Raw genomic sequence first — 19771 nt, forward strand, 5'->3', positions numbered from 1 at the left:
ACCACCAGCTAGCGGACAGCTCTTCTCGGCCCCGCCGGAGCGGCCCGGCCCCCGACGCCGCGGGCGATTGGCTGAAGCCGCCCTCACTATCAATCAGGCTCCCAGAGATGGGGGGCTGGCTCTAGTGGAGGCGGAGGGGGGAGGGGAGTCACAGGCCAACTGGTCAAGGGCTCAGCAGACCTACGGATGGGCCGCAGTGTCCCTGTCCTCAGTCCGCGAGCGCCGGCCCTGTCCATCAGTCTACGCGCTCGCCCCGCCCCTTGTCTTGCCACGCCCCTCCCTCAGCCCCCGCCCCTTCTTTTCGCAATGCGGGGCGGCTGGAGCTTGGCACAGTGCCCCCTGCGCCCCACGTGGCGCCCCGTCGGGGCGGGGAGGGGAGACAAATCCGGAGACGACCCCCCCCTCCCGGCTGAGATGCGACTGCCACTGGGTGGGGGCGGGGGTAGCTAAGCTGAGATGACTGTGGGGAGGGGTGACGTCAGGGTGAGTGGGAGCCAAGGAAGGAACGAGTAGGAGAGAGGGAGGGAGGGGTAGAGGGAGAGAGGGAGACAGAGAGAGACGGGGAAAGAGAAAGAGACAGAGACAGAGAGAGGAGACCCGCGGGTCGGGTCGAGTGAGAAGCGAGGGCAGAAGGGGACAAGGGGTTGGAAGGAGAGAGAGAAGCCGCTGCGGAGGACAACTGGTTGCGGGCTCCCAGGGCTGCGGGTCCAGGTGGGGTAGGAACTGCTGTCCGGGGAAGCTAGAAGGAAGGGAGGGAGAGCTAAAAGAGGGGCGGGGAGGAGAGGGAGGAGAGAAGAAAGGAGAGGGGAGACAGAGAGGGTGGGGAAAGGAGAGGCTGAAGGAGAGAAACTGCCGGAAGGAGAAAGGAGAGGGGGTGGGGGGAAAGGAAGAGGAGAGAGTTGAAGGAGAAAGAAGAGGTAGAAGGGGAGAGCAATAGAAGGAAAGAAAGAGAAAGGAGGACTGGGAGGTTCTTGAAGGAGGTGAGAAAGAGGGAGATAGAAGGTGAAGAGAAGACCTCAGGAGAGAGAATCAAGAGTGGGAAATGTGGAGGGGAAACAGCCCAGGGGGTAACCCGGGAGCAGCCACAGAGGGAACCGGTGGAGAACTGGGAGGACAGGGAAACTGGGGTCTGGAAGATGCCCCAGGCCTCCTGGCCAGGGCCTCTCTGCCCATCATGCCTGTGTGGCCATCACCCTTGGCCTCCTCAGCCCTCACCCTGCTCCTTGGAGCCCTCACTTCCCTTTTCCTCTGGTACTGTTACCGCCTGGGCTCCCAAGACACGCAGGCTCTAGGCGCTGGGAGTCAGGCTGGGGGTGTTGGTGGAGGGCCTAGGGGATGCTCTGAGAAGGGCAGGCCAAGCCCAGGGAGCTCTGGGGAGCCTGGGGACGGACCCAGGGCAGAAGGCCTAGTGAGCCGTCGCCTGCGGGCCTATGCCAGGCGCTACTCCTGGGCTGGCATGGGTAGGGTGAGGCGGGCAGCTCAAGGTGGCCCAGGCCCTGGGGGAGGGCCAGGGGTCCTGGGCATTCAGCGCCCAGGCCTGCTTTTTTTGCCAGACCTGCCCTCAGCCCCCTTCGTGCCACGGGATGCCCAGCGGCATGACGTGGAGCTCCTGGAGAGCAGCTTCCCTGCCATTTTGCGGGACTTTGGGGCTGTGAGTTGGGACTTCTCAGGGACTACTCCTCTGCCTCGGGGCTGGTCCCCACCCCTGGCCCCTGGGTGCTACCAGCTCCTGCTGTACCAAGCAGGCCGGTGCCAACCCAGCAACTGCCGCCGGTGCCCAGGGGCCTATCGGGCACTGAGGGGGCTGCGGAGCTTTATGAGTGCCAACACCTTCGGCAATGCTGGCTTTTCTGTCCTCCTGCCTGGGGCCCGGCTTGAGGGTCGCTGTGGGCCCACCAATGCCCGGGTCAGATGCCATCTGGGTAAGTAGATGCTGCCTACAGACAACTTCCTTGCCTCCATGATTCCTCCTCCAGACTTTCCGCTCTGCTCCTGTCTACACTGTGCTTCTGATCATGCCTCTCTTCTCAGAAATCTTCCCTGACTCCCTGTTGCCCACAGCAGCATTTCCTAAGCTTCAGTGACCTGTCAACCATCTTCATAAGCTTTGCCATTGTCATTTACCATCTGGACTATGCTTCTTGGTACTGATTCCCCTTACATTTTGTTTCACTCGTCTGTTTAAAAGGAATCTTTATAGAACAATGATAATCAGTATTACTTGCACTAGATAGAAAGTACTCATAAAAAAACAAACTAAAAAAAAAAAAAAGCTTTAAATATTCTAGCTAAATACTCCAGTCTGAGACTGAAGCCTACCCTCTCTTCCTTTAGAAGGGAGCGGTGTTAGTGGGGTGTTAAAGCTATGGTAGCACCAACCTGAGATTCCCTTCTTCATTTTCTGAAGACTGAGAGAAAATGGAAAAGGAAACAATTTTGTTATTTAATGCAGTGTTATTTAAAACCTTGTGTTGCCTAAAATAACTTCCTGTGCCACTAATTTGATGTGTCCTCCATTTCAAAGCACACTGGCCTCAGGATCAAGTCCAGATTCTTTCTCTCCTTATTTCCCACCTGTTCCCTTCCTCCCCTTCCCTCCCACCATGCATCAGGAGAGCCTTCTGGCTGATCCTGGCAGATGCCACACTCATGCGATCCTCAGTCCAGAATGTCTTTCCCCTTATCACCTATTACCTCCTGGAAAACTCCTACTCAGCCTTCAGGGCTCCCACTTTCAAGTGCCACACCTGCTCTGGGAGGTCTTCCTATTCCCCATCATTTGAGTTGGCTGCTCAGTTTCCTCACAACACTTTACTCTGTTGTGGTCCTTGAGCCTAAATGGATCCATTAGTTTTATACTAATGAGGGCCGAGCATACAGTAAGTAGGTTCTTGAGCTAAACTGACAGAAGCCCAAGAAGAGATGCCGCTTCCTCCAGGAAGCCTTCCCTTTCCTTTGGAACAAGTAAATTGTGCTTTGCACTGCCTTTCCCCTATCTCCCAGCACTTCTTTCATCCGGTACTGTATTGCAATTACATGTGGGACACCTTCCAGAGAGCAAGGAGGGACACCATGTGGGGCATTTTAAGACCCTCAAACTGCTTTTTGACTGAATGGGGTGGGCCCCTTTGATGGAGGCAGGGGTGTTGGATGCCTGGGTCTCTTTCCACAGGCCTGAAGATTCCTCCCGGCTGTGAGCTGGTGGTCGGGGGCGAGCCCCAGTGCTGGGCTGAGGGGCACTGTCTACTGGTGGATGACTCCTTCCTGCACACAGTGGCTCATAATGGTAATGGGCTCCCGTTCTGCTAGGAGGAATGAGAGACTGAGTGAAGGGGAATAGATTAGAGGCTGCAGAATCAAGCCCAACTGGCTCCCTGTCCTAGCACTACCATTTTCCAGCTGCATGACCTTGAACAAGTCATAGAACTTTCCCCAACACCTGTGAAGTGGGGCAATCACCTTCTTTATAGGTGACTGCAGGGATTAAATGAGGTCACGGAGGTGCACAGCAAAGTGGTTAACAAGACCCTGGGCCTGAACCACCCGGGTTCCTGTCCGACTAGCTGTGTGAACTTGGGCAAATTAATCAATCTCTTTGTGCCTCAGTTACTTCGTATAAAATGGGAATAATCGTTGTACTGACTTGCAGTTTGTTTTGATGATTAAGAGTTAACATCTATAAGGGGTTAGAACAGAGCCTGGCACTTAATTACAAAGTGTTAGCTGTTATGAGTATATGGTGGGTGCTCTGGCAGGTAAGTAGTTAATGTCAGTCCCTCTCTTGTCTCCATCCCCATGTGCCCTAGGCTCCCCCGAAGATGGGCCTCGAGTGGTCTTCATCGTGGACCTTTGGCACCCCAATGTGGCCGGAGCCGAGCGCCAGGCCCTTGACTTTGTCTTCGCACCAGACCCTTGAAGACATCTGGGCTGGAGAGGTGCTGCACTCAGGGATAGCTTGAGTGGTAGCCAGGACCTCCTCTCCGCTGCAGGGGGTGGGGTGGGGCTGAGGGTGGGAACTGGCCAGCCTACACTGAAATACAGATTTTAAGTCCTCTCCTAACTCCTGACTACCTTCTTCCAGCTACCAGCCCAGTTAAAGGCTTGGGGCAGGTGCTCCTGTCCTCTCCTAGCCAACTAGCCAAGTACCTCCTTAACACAAGCCATCTCCTTGACCCTCTGCCCCGGAGCCAGCACCAGACCCTCAACTCAACTTTATTCCAATAATTTAATAGAAAATTAAAATAAATAATATGAAATAGGTTGAGAAGATGGCTGAGCTGGTGCAAGCCCAGGCCAGCCTAGTACAAAGTTAAAGGGGTAGGGGGACTGGTGGGGGAAGGAGGAGGGAGGGAAAGTACGCTGCACAATGGTGGGGAGGCGGCTCAGAACATGGTGGGTGTCAGTAAGGGCTGGCTTGACACTTTGGCATGTATGATGTACTAAAAAAAGAGAGAGAGAAAGAGAAAAAGGGAATTCTAAATCATTCTAAACCAGCTGGTGTGGGAAGATAGCAGGACAAGGATGGGATGAGGCAACAAATGCAGGCCTTCTGAAGGGTTCTGACTGATGGAAGGGGCTGGAACGTACCGTGCTGTTAGCAGGGAGGTGGGAATGAACGGAAGAGGGCTATAGTGAACTGTACCATGCAACGAAGGGACAGAAGGTGGACCCACGACTTGGCCAGCAAAGCCGGGGCAAAGGTCTGGGAAGGGGAGGGAAAGAGAGAGGAACTGCGTTCCAGTGGCAGGAGGAAAACAGAAAGAAATGTCAAAGGTCAGTCCTTGAAGACAATCTGTTGGCCATGAGGACGCTCATCGTGCGTGATGTGGCGCCGGACATGGATCCTGCGGACACGGTGCTCTCGGTTCTCCTCATCCTCCCCTCGGCCTGCCCCACCACCTCCGGCTGCACCCCCTGTGGCCTCCAGGAGGGCTGGGTCTGGGCCCCGGGGAGTCTCGTAGATCAGGATGTTCAAGGTCTCCTCAAAGATCCGGGCCTCTGGGAATTCCACCTGCAAAAGGCCAGCAAGCCCCAGCTCCTACCCTCTGATGCAGGTACACAGACAGCCCCCGCCGCAGCCGATCCCACACCGGCATACCCCCTGGCCTTCGCAAGCACACGTTCTTTGGCCTGGACTAGCTCTCCTCTTGGCAAATTCTTTACTCAGCGAAGTCATACTTATCCTTCAGCTCTGAAGTCAGGCAAGTTACTTGTTTTCTCTCCTTTGCTGCCAAGTCTCTTGGTATGTTCTTTCATTTGACAAATACTTACTGAGTGACAGCACCATGCCAGGTGTTGTTCTAGGCACTGGGAATACAGCAGTGAACCAAACGAAGTTCCTGTCTGCAGGAAGCTTACATTCTACGGGAGGACCCGGACATACGTGTAATCAAATATCAACTCAGATGGTGATGTTACAGGAAAAAATACAGCAGGAAAAAGGGGGTAGGGAGGGTCATAGCCACGAATGTTACAACTTCAGAGAGGGCGTTCAGAGGAGGCCTCGTTGAAAGGGTAACACTCAACCAACAGTCAGAGAATGGGGTAAGGAGCCAGGTGGGTAAGTAGAGAAAGGGCAACAGCAAGGTTAACAGCCTCGAAGCAGGTGCGCACTTAGTACAGTATTTGAAGACCAGCAGGAGGGAGGCAGAGTGGAGAGAGAGTAGAAAGGGGTGAAGTGAGGAGGTGTTGGAGAGGGACAGAGGAGGTGTCGTGTGGCCTGGAGGACAGAGCTAACGTAACTCTTAACAAGCTGCATTGTCATTACTGGTTTATCTTCCTGTCTTCCTAGTTCCAGTGGAAACTTCTTGGAAGTTGGGTCATTCATTCATTCATGCATGCATTCAATAAATGCTTCCTAGCTTCCACTGCGTGATAAGCGCCTGTCTACTGCTAGAGAGACAGGAAGAGAAGCTAGAGCCCTGCCCTCAACGAGCTAACCCCTTGCTGCTGCTGTGACACCCTCCTGCCTGCTGCAGACTAAGAAGGAAGTATGACCCACTTTGGGGTTGGGAGGGGTTGAAAGGTCATGAGCAAAGGTGTCCCAAAGAAAGCTGTGCTTAGCTTGTGTCTTAAAGACTCAGCACAAGTTCATCAGGCAGATGGGGATGGGGAAAAGTACAAGAAGAGGGACCAGAGTGTGCAAAGGTGGGGAGGTATGAAATAGCACTGGGGGCTCAGAGACGTGTGTATCTGAGGCACTTCCCTCATATCAAGGTCAGAAGGGAGCAGATGGCACAACCGAGGGGTGGTGCTTTACTGGGCCTTTCATTCACCTGGATTCCAGGCCTGGTGCCTCGTGCAGAGGAGGTGCTCAAGAAGTATCTGCTGATGACTGCCGTGTGAATGACGCAGGACTTACAAACTCAGTGTGTTCTAAGAGACCCATGTGTTCTACAGTCCTGAGGTTTTAAGAATCTATTTTGGGCCACGGACCCTTCGGACATTCTAAGAAATATGGTCCTTTTATATGGAGAAACGTGTACACATTCCCGAACCTGCATACCACTTCAAGTCTGCCTTGAGACCCAAATGGGCTGCGTGAAGAATCCCATTGTAATCCAACACCCTCATTTCATGGAGGAACAGAGACCCCCAGGAGGAAGGTAACTTGCCCAAGGTTACATGAGACCCCAAAACTTGGAACTGCACCTCCTGACTCCCAGGACTTGCCGCTGGCTGGGGTCCTGGGGCTGCCCACCACCACAGCCCTCCCTGACCAGGGCCTGAACCCCTTCTGACCTTGGTCTGCTTCTTCTCCGTGGCATAGACAATGGAGGTGCAGCACACCTCGGCGATTTTGCGGCCCTGCCCGTAGAAGGACCAGCAGCAGATCTCGTCCCCCAGGACATCCTTGAGGAAAAGCAGCCGCCCGTGGAAGCGCAGGGCCAGTTTGTCAAACAGCTCAATGTTCTTAAGGAGGTTGTCATCTGAAGTGCTGAGGACCAGGGGGCCAGGAGGCCTTAGCACCCTGGCTTCCTTCCCTCTGGTCTTGTCGTCCTGTCGCCCCGCACAGGGGCCCCACCTACCCTGCACTCAGGTCCTGGCGCCCAGCAGGGAACTTCCTCCGCCCCCCAGAGTCAGGTTAAGCTGGCCTCAGTCAGGCAGCAGCATTTGCCAAGCGAATCCCAGCACAGTAGAGGGGCTACCCGCACAGGCGGGAGAAGAGAGGCACAAGCGGCTGGTGTCTTCACCTAAAGTCCTAGCTTGAACCAAGTGACACCAGGCAAGTTTCTTCACCTCTTGGTGCCGCAGTTCCCTCATCTGTCAAATGGAGATAGTACTACCTCGAACAACCGTGAGGATTATGGGAGTTAAGGTGTGGAGCACGAAAGCAACGTCTGTTGTGGAAATGCCCTTCGTAATGCTACCCACTCTCATCTAATCCTTGCCGGAACGGTTTGCAGGTCAGCCCACTGAACCTCCGGGGTGAAAAGGACCTGGCCAAAGCACTCGGGGCTGGACTCTGCATCCTGACGGGCATTCTGTCCCTCTGAGCAGCCCCGGCCCCCTCACCCTGGGTGGGCTCACCCAGGACCCCATCATCGGGACTGTGCCTGAGCCCGCCCCCTCCCCAGGGCGCCTCCCCACCCCGGGCCGTCACCTGGTGTAGGAGTACTTGTTGTTACTGCGGTTGTGCAGGAGCTTCACCACGGGCTGTGGGGGAGAGCATGGACAAGGGTGGGGGTCAGGCTGCAGGGAGAGGCCCCCCGCCTCCACCCTCCAGGGCTCAGGGGCCTCACCTTGGAGGTGCTGGCCAGGAGCTGCTGCTCCTCCCGGGGAGATGTCACCGTGGGGATGAGGCACAGCGGGGACAGGTTCTCCCTTTTTTGCTGGAGAAGAAGCGCAAGGTGGTTAACAGCACAACCAGAGGTCACTCACTCCCCCACTTAAAAGCCGTCCAAAGCTGCTTGCTGCCTTTGGGGGAAAATCCAGACTCAGTGGTCCACAGAGCTCTGCGGGATCCAATCTGTCTGATCTTGTCTCCACCACTCTCCCTTGCTTGCTGGGCTTCAGCCTCACCCACGGCCTGTTCCTTGTGCCCACCCGGCCCTTTGCTGTTCCCACTGCCTGGAATGGTCGACACTGCTGTGTGCTCGGCTGGCCCCTTCATGCCATTCAGATAACTCAAAACAGTACCCCTCAGAGAGTGCTGGTCCGTCTCCTAAAGCTCCCTGACTAAAACAGCCTCGTCTACCTCCTTTACACGTTAGCAGCTCATTCTTCACAGCACTGAGTTCCTCACATTTTCTCGTATGTTTACTTCTGATCTGTCTCTTCTCACCTAGGGAGTGCCTAGTATACAGTGGATGCTCAGAGTCTGTTAATAAATGAACCTGGTTGGGTGGGATGAGGTCTGAGGCAGAACCAGATACATGGGCTTCTTTCCTCTTTTCTGTCTTCCAGAATCTTTATGCCAAAACCCCTTTCACCTCTCTCAACCAGATCTTTTTCTCAACCAGAAATTCCAGATTTTTTTTTCTTTTTTTTTTTTTTTTTGAGAAACTCATAAGACCTTTCTAACATTAGGGACACCTGGGTGGCTCAGTCAGTTAAGCATCTGCCTTCAGCTCAGGTCATGATCCCAGGGTCCTGTGATAGGGTCCTGTATTGGCTCCTTGCTCAGCAGGGAGCCTGCTTCTCCCTCTGCCTGCTGATCCCCCTGCTTGTGTGCGCACTCTCTCTCTCTCTGATAAATAAATAAATAAATAAATAAATAAATAAATAAAATCTTAAAAAAAAAAAAGGCCTTTTCTAACATTAATATGGGAGAATAAAAGTCTATTATTACTTAGGTCAATTTTTAAAAAGAACCAAGAGGAAGGACTGATGCTATCCTGTATTAAGATATCCTATAAAGCCATGCTAATGAAAACAGTGTGGTTTTGGTTTTGGATAACACACACAAAACCAATGGAACACAAAAGAGAGTTTGAAAGCAGGCTGATGTATATGTGAGAACTGATATTTATAAAGGGGACACCACATATCAGTGGGGTAAGTATGGAGTGTGTATTGGTTATTGCTGTGTAATAAACTATCCCCAAGCTTACCAGCTTAAAGCAACAAAAAATATTTATTATCTCAGTTTCTGTGGGTTAGGAATTCAGGAGTGCCCTAGCTGGGTCGTTTTGGCATAGGGGTCTGTCTTGACGTTGTAGCCAAGTCAGCCAGTGCTGCAGGAATCTGAAGGCATGCCTGGGTCTGGAGGATTTGTGTCTGAGAAAGCTTATTCACATGGCTGGCAAGTTCATGCTGGCTATCTGCAGGAAACATCCGACTCCGGTCATCTGGACCTCTCCATTGGGTTGCTTGAGTGTCCTCGCAACATGGCAGCTGGCTTCTCCAGAGCAAATAATCCGAGAAAGCAAGGTGGAGGCTTCCATGTCTTTTATGACCTGGTTTTGTCAGCCCTGTTCCGTGTGAAAGGGGACTACACGAAAGAATGAATACTAGGGAGTAAGAATCATTGGGGACTGCCTTGGAGGCTGGCTCCACAGGCCACCTTCTGGCCCCTTTGCTTCAAATCCTTCCCATTGAAAAGCATACTCACCCCCTTCCAAAATCCCCAAAGTCTCATCCCATTACAGCATCAGCTTAAAGTACAGAATCCCGTCACCTAAATCAGTCCAGGTGGGGATGAGGCTCCATGGGTGTAGTTCCTTAACTCTAGCTCCTTACGTACATTTCTTCTTGATCTGAAGACCTGTGAACTAAAGACCCAAATTCTCTCTCCCATATACCTCCCATATACGCAGTGGTGGAACAGGCACTAGGATAATCAGGGGGGGACTCTTGTTCAAATGTTTGGGGGGAGGTAGGTGGCATACAATAGTCACTGCTTCACAGAAAATTCTGCAATCTAGCATCTCTGATGCCTACTCTTGCCAGAAATGATTTTTCACGCTCTTGCCTCTGCCCTGAATCATCCTTCCTTTTCCATGAAAGACAGTCCTTGCTTGCAGCTCCATGGTTTCCTGACTGTAGAGCTTTGGGGGCCCAAAAGCCTCTTCTCTTGAACAGTCTCTGTCATTTTGCTCCAAGCTGGCAGTGTTTCTGCCAATGTAATTCTTGTAAAATCTTTGTGAGACATGCTCTCCTCTACTTTGGGTATGTGCTGAGACTGCTGAGGGGCACCACCCTCCAGCTTCTTAGAAGCACTATTGTTTGATCAACAGTGCTCCGAGGCATCTTCTGGGATATTTCTGAAGTCTTAACAAAGACTTTTACAATCACATCCTCAGCTTCATCTTTAGACTATGTTTTACTGAGAATGCCCTGTATTTGATCTTTGCTAGAAAACCATTTGTGAGTTGTAACATCATGTGTTATCTGGAAAGGCTGGGACTTCTCAAACCCAGTAATTCCTGCCTCCTTGTTTGTTTTCCCTCTTGCTTACCCTCTCCTCTTCTATTTTACTATCAGCAACAAGAAACCCGGTGGCCCCTTCAACATTCTTTCTGGAAACCTCTTTAGCTACATCACCCAGTTCATGAGGTACATTTTCTACTTTCTACATTACTGTAGGAGACAGTGTTGCCAAAATCCTGCTTCTACATGACAATGGTTCCCTTTGCACCGGTTTCCAGTAACATCCCCCCCCCCCCCCCCCCGCCACCCCGTAGCCTCCTCTGAGGTCATTGGGCTTCCACGAACAGACCCTTTGAAACTCTTCAGGCTTTTATTAACATTCTCCTCAAAGTCCTGCCAACTGGTGCCCATTTCCCAGTTCTAAAGCCACTCCTATGTTTTAGGCTTTTGTTACCCCAGAACCCTACTCTGTTATCCTTTGCTGGGTAACAAACTACTACAAATTTAGCAGCTTAAAACAATAAACATTTATTATCACATATAGTTTCGTGAGTTGGGAACCTGAGCTTGGTTAGTTGGGTGGTCTGAACCAGGGTCTCTCATGAAGTTGGGAGTCCAGATGTTGTCCTGGGCTGTAGTTATCTGGAGACTTGACTGGGCCTAGAGAATCTGCTTGAGATAGTTCATCCATATGGCTGGGAGTCTGTGCTGGCTATTGACAGGGGGCTTCCGTCCCTCACCAAGTAAACTCTCCCTTGGGCTGATTGGGTATCTTCATGCGGCAGCTGGTTTCCCCCAGAGTGATCCCAGACAGAGGCAAAAACTGCAATGTATTTCATGACCTAGCTTTGGAAGTCACACAGTATCACTTCCGCAGTATCCTACTGGTTACATAGGTTAGCTCTATTCAGTGTGGGAGGGGACTATACAAGAGCCTGAATGAGGAGGAAGCAAGAATTGCTGGTGGCTATCTTGGACACTGGCTACCACAGAATGTTTAGTAGATAGCACTGGAAAAACTAGCTCACTCTCTGGAGGACAAAAAAAATCTTTAAATCCCTTCATAATTCACATTTATACCAGTGACTTCCATTTAGATTAAAAGACCCATATATGAAAGATAAAACTATCAAGCTAATAAAAGATGTACACAGAATGGAAAAAAAACCTTTTTAAACAAGACTCTACAAGGATATACCATTAAGAAAAAAAAAAAAGAAAAAAAAGAGGAACTTGACATTAAAATCAAGATTTTCTCCAGTTGACAATGGAAACTGTGACTTTATACATAATCCCAGGTAATAACGCTGAAGGAATGACAATTATAATTACTCTACAACCCTAATGAAATTATTGATTCAGGTAAGGATTCTCAATTGGTGTGTGGTTGATAGGGAACTGCCACTCACACAGTGCCTAAACAACACCACACAAATTACTTTATGACTGGCAACAAGGAAGTGTACTATAACGGAGGATCCAATCATCATCACCTGAATCTAGGGGCCAATTCTGAGCATTACTAATGATGGGTCATATTAGCAATATTATGGATCTCTCAATACAACACAACATGAAATACGTAAAAGTACCTAAAATGTATTCTAATTAAAATGTTTAGTATCAAGCCTTTAAATCTACTGTTGGGGCGCCTGGCTGGCTCAGCTGGAAGAGCATGTGACTCCTGATCTTAGGGTTGTGAGTTTGAGCCCCACGTTGGGTGCAGAGATTACTAAAACAAACAAACAAACAAACAAACTTAAAAAAAAAATCTACTGTCTCATTTACAGAAAACTCAGAACAGGGTATAGTACCAAACCAAATGACACCATAAGGAAACAATCAGGCAAATTTCGAAAGTGGGTCATTGTGCAGGACAACTGGTGGTCTCTTTTAACAAGTCAGCCATGAGCAAAAAAGGGATGGTTTGGGGTTGGAAGAGATTTAAAGAACATAATAACCAGATGTAATGCAAGGATCTAGACTGGGTCCTGGTTTAGATGAAGCAGTTATAAAAGATGTTTCTGGAACAAATGCAGAAATTTGTGTATACTCTGGATGTTAGATAAGAAGAAATTTTATTGACACAGAAAGATGGCAATTATTAACAAATTAAAAAAAGCAAATTACAAAACAGCACATATAGCACGATCATATATATTTTGGCAAATACGCAAACACACACACACACACACACACACACACACACATACACACACACACAGAGACCTGGAAGGATATTTGGAGCTTTTATTTTTTTGATTATCTGTGTTTTCTAAATTTCTACAATACATATATATACTGCTTTGGAAATAAGTGGCTATTTATAATAAAAAAATCAAGGATTTCTATTCAACAAAAGACGCCACAGACAGGTGACATTTTAAGAGAAAATGTTGGCGACAACTAAAACTGACTAGAAATTATCTGAAACAGACTTTCTCAACTAGGATTCCTCACCTGACTCTCAAAATCCAACAAATAAATAACGTGAGTACTTATTTTCTCAACTTTTCCGAGGATGGTAGGCAAATAGTACCATTCTAGAGGCATATGAGGAAAGTAAATTTATTGTGTACAATACAAGCTTTAGGGTTTAATTCTCCCTAGGAACTAAACTGAAATATGCAAGGATCTTCTACAAAGCAACAAGAAAAAGATAGGAAACTCAGTAGAAAATCTGGTAAAGAATATGAATAGGCAATTCACAGAAGGGGAAACCACAAAAGCAAGTAAGCACATGAAAAGATGCTCAATCTCATTAGTAATTAGAGGCATGCAAATTAAAATGAGATCACTCTATACCAATCAGATTGGCAAAATTACAACACTGGCTGATGCCACGTGTTGCTGAGAATATGCAGAAATGGGATCCCTTACGTACTGCTGATCAAGACTATAAAGTGCTACGTCATTCGGGAGAGTAATCTGATGATACTTGCTGAAATTCATTTGTATGTGTTCTGGGCCCCTGCAATTCCACTCCCAGCTACAAACATGAGAAACCCTGGCCTATGATCCACAAGGGCACATGTATAAGGATGTTGATGGTGGCAGGTGGCACCGTTTTGCAGAAGGATGGTGGAGGCAATCTAGGTCTCCAACCTCAGGGGAAGGTATAAATAAAACATGGTGAACACACGCCATAGATTCTTGTGCAGTTGTTAGAAGCAAAGAACTAAATGTACAGACAGCAGATCTTGAAAGAAGTGAATTAAGAAACAGAACACACAATCCATAGCTCAATGCCATTTATGGAAATTTAAAACGAGTACATATACAAAACGAAGCTTTTAGCTTTTCAAGGGTACAAACATAATCCACGTATATGTATCAAAACATTAGAATTGGAGGGGTACCTATGGGTAAAAGGGAAGTGGGCAAAGGGCTGGGAATTAAGGGGAAAAATAAAAAGAGAAAAGACTTGTAGAGAACAATGATGATTAAGCACCACACACTGAGGAGTATGATGAATTCAATTCTCTATACCTGAATCTTAAAAACCAAAACCAAAACCCCCAACTGAATAAGCAAACTCTGAGTGGGGTGAGGATGGGAACGGTATCAGGGAAACCTGGAAAGGAGGCAACCGGAACAGAGGAAAAAGCACTGCGCCTGGGAGTCAGATAACCTGGGGCTGAATCCGAGCTCTGCGGCTTACTGGCTGGCTCTTTGACCTTGGATGCATCCCCAACCTCCTGCCTATGTATCGAGCAGGAGTACAAGATGTACACACAAGCAGACAGCAGAATCACTCCCAACGCACAGTGGGTGTGAGGTAACACTGGATAAATGTACAACTACAGAGCAGGAACCCACTTTCAAGATCATCTAGTTCAATGGTTTTCCAACTGCAAGTGGTGACCCACTGATGGGTCCTGAAATAAGTTTAATGAGTCCCAAAGAGCATTCAAAAGAAAGAAAACAATATAGCAGTGTGTATTTCACTAAATGTATCATTTTATAAAACTCTTACTTAAGTTATACATATGTGAGTATAAGATGCATTTTTTTCCTATGGGATGCAGTTTGAAAAACATGGATATTGCCCAAAGGAACTCTATACTTGTATTTCAAGAACCAATAAGTATTCACCAAGACAACAGAAAGTTGTTCATAGTTGCCACTTTTTAATATATAAAGGGCATCAAAAAAGAAACTCATAATCTCCTATTAATATTGTATCATAAAAGAAAGGACATTTTTAACATTGTAAAAATAGAACAGCATAAAGGGCTTTATGTAAAACTCATTACACTGTACCTATTTTTCTTGTTTCCCTATCTTTTGGAACAGGAGGACAGAACGCCAGAGGTAGGAAATGACTCAATCAAGGTCACTCAGTCAGCTGTGGTAGAGGGGACACTTAACCCACAGGTCCTGGCTGTGCTTTCTAAGCTCTGCTCCTCAGAACATTAAGAGATCCACAGAAGAGAAGCCCAGAAGTTGGGGCTGTGGAATCCCCAACCTGTTTTATTGGGAGCAGCTCCGCTTCTAAGATTTCATTGCTAAAAAAAAAGTTAATAAAAAAAAACCAAACAAATGAAAACAAATAAACAAAAAACCTGGCTAGGGGTGGAATGCTGCCTCCCAGCACAGGACCAAAACACGGAGGTCATAATATTCTCATTTAAATTTAGATTTTTTCCCCCTATGGCACAGGGAGTTATTTAAGATTTCTGAGCAGAGGGGAGAATAGATTTCGACTGTGTTTAAGGATCATCACTCGGGTGGTGGTATGATTGCCAGATTAGCCAGGGAGGAACAGCAAGGAGAGAGCAGTCATTTAACTACTGCAACAGTCCTGGCATGAGGCGGTGAGAGAGGTCCTTCTTGAGGCAGCAAGGATACACAGGAAGGCACACCCAAATCTTCTGCGGTCATGGCTAGTCACAGCCAGGCCACAGGCAGCCTCTCCAGACAGTACCCCACATGCCTCCCCTCTATTTTTTAATGTCCCAGTATCTAACTGCTTGGGCAGCTCTCCAGAGACATGGGCATAGGGTGGGACCCAGGGCCCCTCACCTGCAATGCTAGTTGGCAGTCCTCAATCAGGCCCTGTACCAGGTAGTAGCGTGCTTCGCCTAGTAGCTCCCCCAGTTCTCTGGTACTCTCAGGCAGTGGCACGGACCCATCCCGCAGGTAGTTGAGGATTGTACCAAAGTGGCGGCCGCTCCGGTCAATCAGCACCCAACCTGGTGGAATGGAGAGAGGCAGGAGGAAGAATGGCTTTGCAGGGGGCCCTGGAGCTACTAAATTTTTATGAAAAACAGATTCCAAAGCTACAAGTCTGAATACTGATCTGTCTCAAACCTCTGCCATCTCCAAGAAAATCCCTTTAAAACATATCCAGTGAGTTCTCCCATAGACACTTTTTAACACTCGTAGACACAGAGAATTAATTCCCTTCCTAATCTGTTCTACATTGAAAAAAGTTCCCACCATGAGAAAATTACAAATTACCTTATCAACAAACTCTAAACTTTTGTATTAATTCTGACCATCCTATTTAATTAAAATATCTACCCCACCCTCCAGTTCACTACCATTTTAACCTTTATATTATTCACAGAACTTATTACTATCTGCAATTACATGTATTTTTTGTATGTGTATTTGCTTATTATTTTCCTCCTGCCTCTATAAAAAAAGTGAAGTCCCTAAGACTAACCTTGTCTGATTCATTTACCAAAGTATCTCTGGCACTAACCGGCACTTTACAAATACTTGAATAAATAAGTAAATTCTTCAACTTCATATATTTAAAGACCGAACTCCACCACCCAAATTTTAATTTTCTTGCTCTTCCAATCCTTGTTATACTGTCTCTGAATACCTTCCCCCACCCTCACAAAAACTTTACAGTTCCACCTGGGCATCTGTGTCCCAACCTTGAATGCAACACTCCACGAAGGGTAGGTTCACCTGCCAAAGAGAACTGTCCACCCTCCTCTCTGGTGTCCATGGCAAACCCCAAAACAGACTTTTCCTACAATCTGCATTTACAGATGGATCCCTAGAATGTACAGGAACCTGTGCTAGAGGGACACAGAGACAGACAACTCCTCCAGGCTGCTAGTTAGCAGTGCTGAGGTAGAGAGGCAAACATTAAGGCTGGGCAGTTGGAAGGAACATGAAGGTTGCCTGGAAGGGTGCTGCTGACAGCAGGGCTGGTTCCCAAGTCGTCTGAGCTGAGGAATAACGGGTGGGAGAACTGGAGGGGCCTGGTAATAAAAATTCTGAAGTGACATGTTGAATTACTTACCAGAGCGCCTGTTGGAGGGGGGCGTGTGATGTTCCATAAATGCTGATTATTGCTGGGGGTAAAGGACTGAGAGAGGAGGGGGATTATGAATGAGAAAGGGGCGATGAGACGGGACTCGGGGCTGGAGGGAGGTGAAATGAGCTGACTGGACGGTTGAGAAGGGGTAGGGGAGACTGGGCGAGGGAAGGCGGACGCAGATCTGGAGGATGGAGGAGCACACAGGTGAGGGTGGCGCGGCATACCTCCCGCGTCGGTGAGCACCTCCGCGCGACCGCTGAACATGGCCTTGAGCATGGTGTCCTGTCCCGTGAGGGTGCGCAGCGTGGTGTAGTGCAGCGAGCCGCCCACGTTCAGCTTCACGTACTTGCTGCTCGGGGTCAGTGGCTTCAGACCGTAAGCGGCGGAGCCAGGTTCGAGACCCGAGGGCTTAGGAGCTTCGAGGGACGGGGCCTCGGCCATCGCGGGGCCCGAGGCCTCGGCCGACATACCAGGGAGTGGCGGCGGACGGCGATCCTAGGCTCTCTCCGCGCCCTCCGGCGGCTCCCAAAGAGCCCGAGACCCGAGCCCTCGGGCCAGACCGCCGGGCCCGCACGCCCACACGCCGCCGCTACTCAGCTGCACTGGCCCTCAGCCCCATCGCGCCGACGCCGCCCGGAAGCCGGGGCCGAGCAGCTGCGCAGGCGCGCCAAGGTCCCGCCCCCGACCTCGCGCGCCGGCGGTGCGGAGCATGCGTGGTGGCTTTGGACCATTGAGAGGTAGCGCGCCGCCTGCGGCAGGGTGGCGGTCTGCGCGAGGTGCGCTCCCCCAGAGTCCCGGACCCTGGTTGGAGGACGCCGCGCCCCGCCACAGACCTGCTGTGGAAAGCGAGGTCTCCGCCCGGTGGTTGGGTTTCTGCCCTCGGAGTGCTTCGCGGGCGTGAGGGCAAGGTTTCCCTTTTGACAGACTGAGGAGAGCTTCGAACAAAGCCCAAGGGAGACTTGTAAAAGAGGCTAAACGCAGGTGGCCTTCTAGAGGAGGTGACAGTAGTGCTAGGGCATGCAGGGTGTGAGTAGGTAAGGTCGTCGGGGAGTGCGTCCCTGAGGAGGGGATGCAGAGCTGAAGCTGAGAAGACCGGGCCACTTGGAGGTGTGAAGGAGGAGAGCTCCAGGCAGGAACACGCGTGGTGGTTTTGAGGAGCAGAATGAATGTCAGGGGTGGCTGCAGCGGCCAAGCAGAGGTCTGAGAATCCCAGCTAAAATCGCGAGACACCCAGTCCCGGAAAAAAGAAGGAATAAGATAACACGTTATTGACAAGAGAGTGTCCGAGAAGTGTTTTATCTGACGGGATCTACGTTCCCTTGAGAGGCTGATACTTCAGAGATATAAGAAAAGATCTTAATGTCTAGCATGGGGGTTTGCGGAAGGAAAATTAAAACAGTTGTAATTTCTACCCCGCCACCAGTTCACTGGTGATCCTCGGCAAGTCACCTTTCTCTAGGCTTGGTTGCTATTTTGCTTAGGGAGGGGGTGCAGATTTCAATGCCAGGGGACAATGAGTGGGGTGGGGCATTATAAGGTATTGGGGTGTAATGGGGCCCGTGGTGACCCAGAGAGCTCATGTTTTACCAAAACGGGTTGCCAATTCTGATTTTTCAAGTGTAGTTGGTAAAAAAGAGAAAAGCACCCCATGGCTGCTGGGAGCTAGTTTACACTCTCCTTCTGGAAGCCTTGGTAATGCTAGGAGCCGGCCTGGCACTATCAGCTAGACTATGGTGTTATCCTTTTGAGCATCAACAATTTCACAGAACACCAACATCAGACAAAGGCACTCTCTGATGGATTGAGAGAAAGACCATTTCATAATCATGTCTGAACACAAGAACAAGAACATTGTCCAAACCATTAAAATGACCAAACATAACCTCTACCCCCACAGTTTGAGTAACTGCTGCTTCTTTACCAAGAACAGCTTTACTCCCTGATCCATTCCTCCTACTTTCCAGATAAAAATTATTAAGATAACCAAAAAGAATTATCCCCACTTCCTGACAACATCCAACCTAGAACAAATATCCCTTCTCAACCCCTCCTCGAAAATCATCTAACACAAGCCCAAATCCTATATGTCCTTCCTAACACATTCTTGCTGAGAGGTCCATGGTGGGTTCCCCATGATGAGCCATTTCCTTTGTTCACCTACAGGTGTGCTGCTGCTGGTCTTTGACTGGAGGGGATTGTCAGAAATGGAGAATCCACAGAGATTCAGCTGAAGCCCTCACTACTTTGAACTGGGACACTCAACTCTAGTAATAATGTGCACATCTGAGACCCTTTGTGTTTCTAACTGTTTGAGGTGCCATCCTGCCCATGGCTGGGAGGTAAGTTCTCATTAAATGTGAGCTCTGATGTTTTGTTAAGACCCTTCAGTGTTGGAATTATTTTGTTTTCCTTACAATAAGGTCCCCTTTGGTTTTATGGTTATCCAATTAGATTTTTATTTTTCCTTGGTAAAATTGTTTTCTGGCTTTTTATGCCTGCTCCTATGATCTGTCCTAGTGTTTTCAATGCCATGGTCTATAAGAGGAAACATTTCTAGGGAAAGGACAGGTATGCAGCCCTGGATGTCTAAGGGCATCACAAATCTGTTACTGCTCTACCTCTAGTGATTGTCCCTCTAAGAAGCTGGAGATGTCAACCACTCAGGTCATATAACTAGTTAGCATGCTTGAGTGTCGTTTGTTACCAGAACAAACCAGAAAAATCACTCCAACAACCAATGTCCAATAAGGCTGTACTACAGCCTAGAGGCTATGGAATTCAAAAGGTATCCCCAGACCAGGATCTTTTGGATAAACTTTGCTTCAGATTGCCATTTAATTAATGACTCAATTAATTAATTCATTCAGTAATTAATGATTTTATGATTTTATTTATTTTATTTATAGAGATAGCAAGAGAGCGCGCATGTGGGGGGGAGAGGAAGAAGTTAAAAGCAGACTCCCTGCTGAGGCTTGATTCCAGGACACTGGGATCATGACCTGAGCCAAAGGCAGATGCTTAACTAATTGAGCCACCCAGGTGCCCTTCAGATTGCCATTTTAAATTGCTATAGGGACTTCTTCCTCAATTTTTGTTTGTGTCCCTGGGAATTGCTTTGTTTCATTTCTTCTGCCCAGAATCAGGACATTGTCTCTGGCCCCTGTCAATGATAATTGG

General features: G+C 48.9%; 2 protein-coding genes across 8 annotated transcripts in view; one reads left to right on the forward strand and one right to left on the reverse strand.

Annotated features, from left to right (window-relative positions):
* Positions 1–4057, forward strand: part of ASPHD1 (aspartate beta-hydroxylase domain containing 1) — a 19140-nt gene extending 15083 nt beyond the window's left edge. For 6 of the 7 annotated variants that reach the window (XR_005836005.1, XR_005836007.1, XR_005836006.1 and 3 more), the window contains 2 exons: positions 3173–3286; positions 3807–4057. Coding sequence is in view for 1 of the 7 variants with exons in the window: in XM_008685275.2 (XP_008683497.1) it covers positions 1043–1922; positions 3173–3286; positions 3807–3916 (1104 nt within the window). In the remaining 6 variants the exon portion in view is untranslated. Of the gene's footprint in view, positions 1–975; positions 1923–3172; positions 3287–3806 lie in introns of those variants that run through there. The other variant, XM_008685275.2, reaches the window with a different exon arrangement.
* Positions 4058–4206: 149 nt separating this feature from the next.
* KCTD13 (potassium channel tetramerization domain containing 13) lies at positions 4207–17261 on the reverse strand. Its single transcript, XM_008685276.2, has 6 exons — positions 16819–17261; positions 15337–15506; positions 7743–7832; positions 7604–7656; positions 6742–6937; positions 4207–5011 (listed from the first exon to the last, which is right to left on the reverse strand). Exons 1-6 carry the CDS (start codon positions 17060–17062, stop codon positions 4775–4777), a joined length of 990 nt encoding a protein of 329 aa, XP_008683498.2. The 5' UTR covers positions 17063–17261; the 3' UTR covers positions 4207–4774.
* Between the last annotated feature and the right edge of the window lie 2510 nt (positions 17262–19771).

Source organism: Ursus maritimus, unplaced genomic scaffold (assembly GCF_017311325.1).
Source record: "Ursus maritimus isolate PB19 unplaced genomic scaffold, ASM1731132v1 scaffold_2, whole genome shotgun sequence".
In the NCBI taxonomy this organism is placed as follows: domain Eukaryota; kingdom Metazoa; phylum Chordata; class Mammalia; order Carnivora; family Ursidae; genus Ursus; species Ursus maritimus.

What these genes read in the sequence shown, in the direction of transcription:
- KCTD13 (XM_008685276.2), bottom strand. Translation starts at nt 17,062, where the DNA reads ATGTCGGCCGAGGCCTCGGGCCCCGCGATGGCCGAGGCCCCGTCCCTC. An exon ending in GGTGCTCACCGACGCGGGAG is followed by an intron (nt 15,507 to 16,818) that starts GTATGCCGCGCC and finishes CCATTCCACCAG; the next exon opens with GTTGGGTGCTGATTGACCGG. An exon ending in ACTGCCAACTAGCATTGCAG is followed by an intron (nt 7,833 to 15,336) that starts GTGAGGGGCCCT and finishes CTTCTTCTCCAG; the next exon opens with CAAAAAAGGGAGAACCTGTC.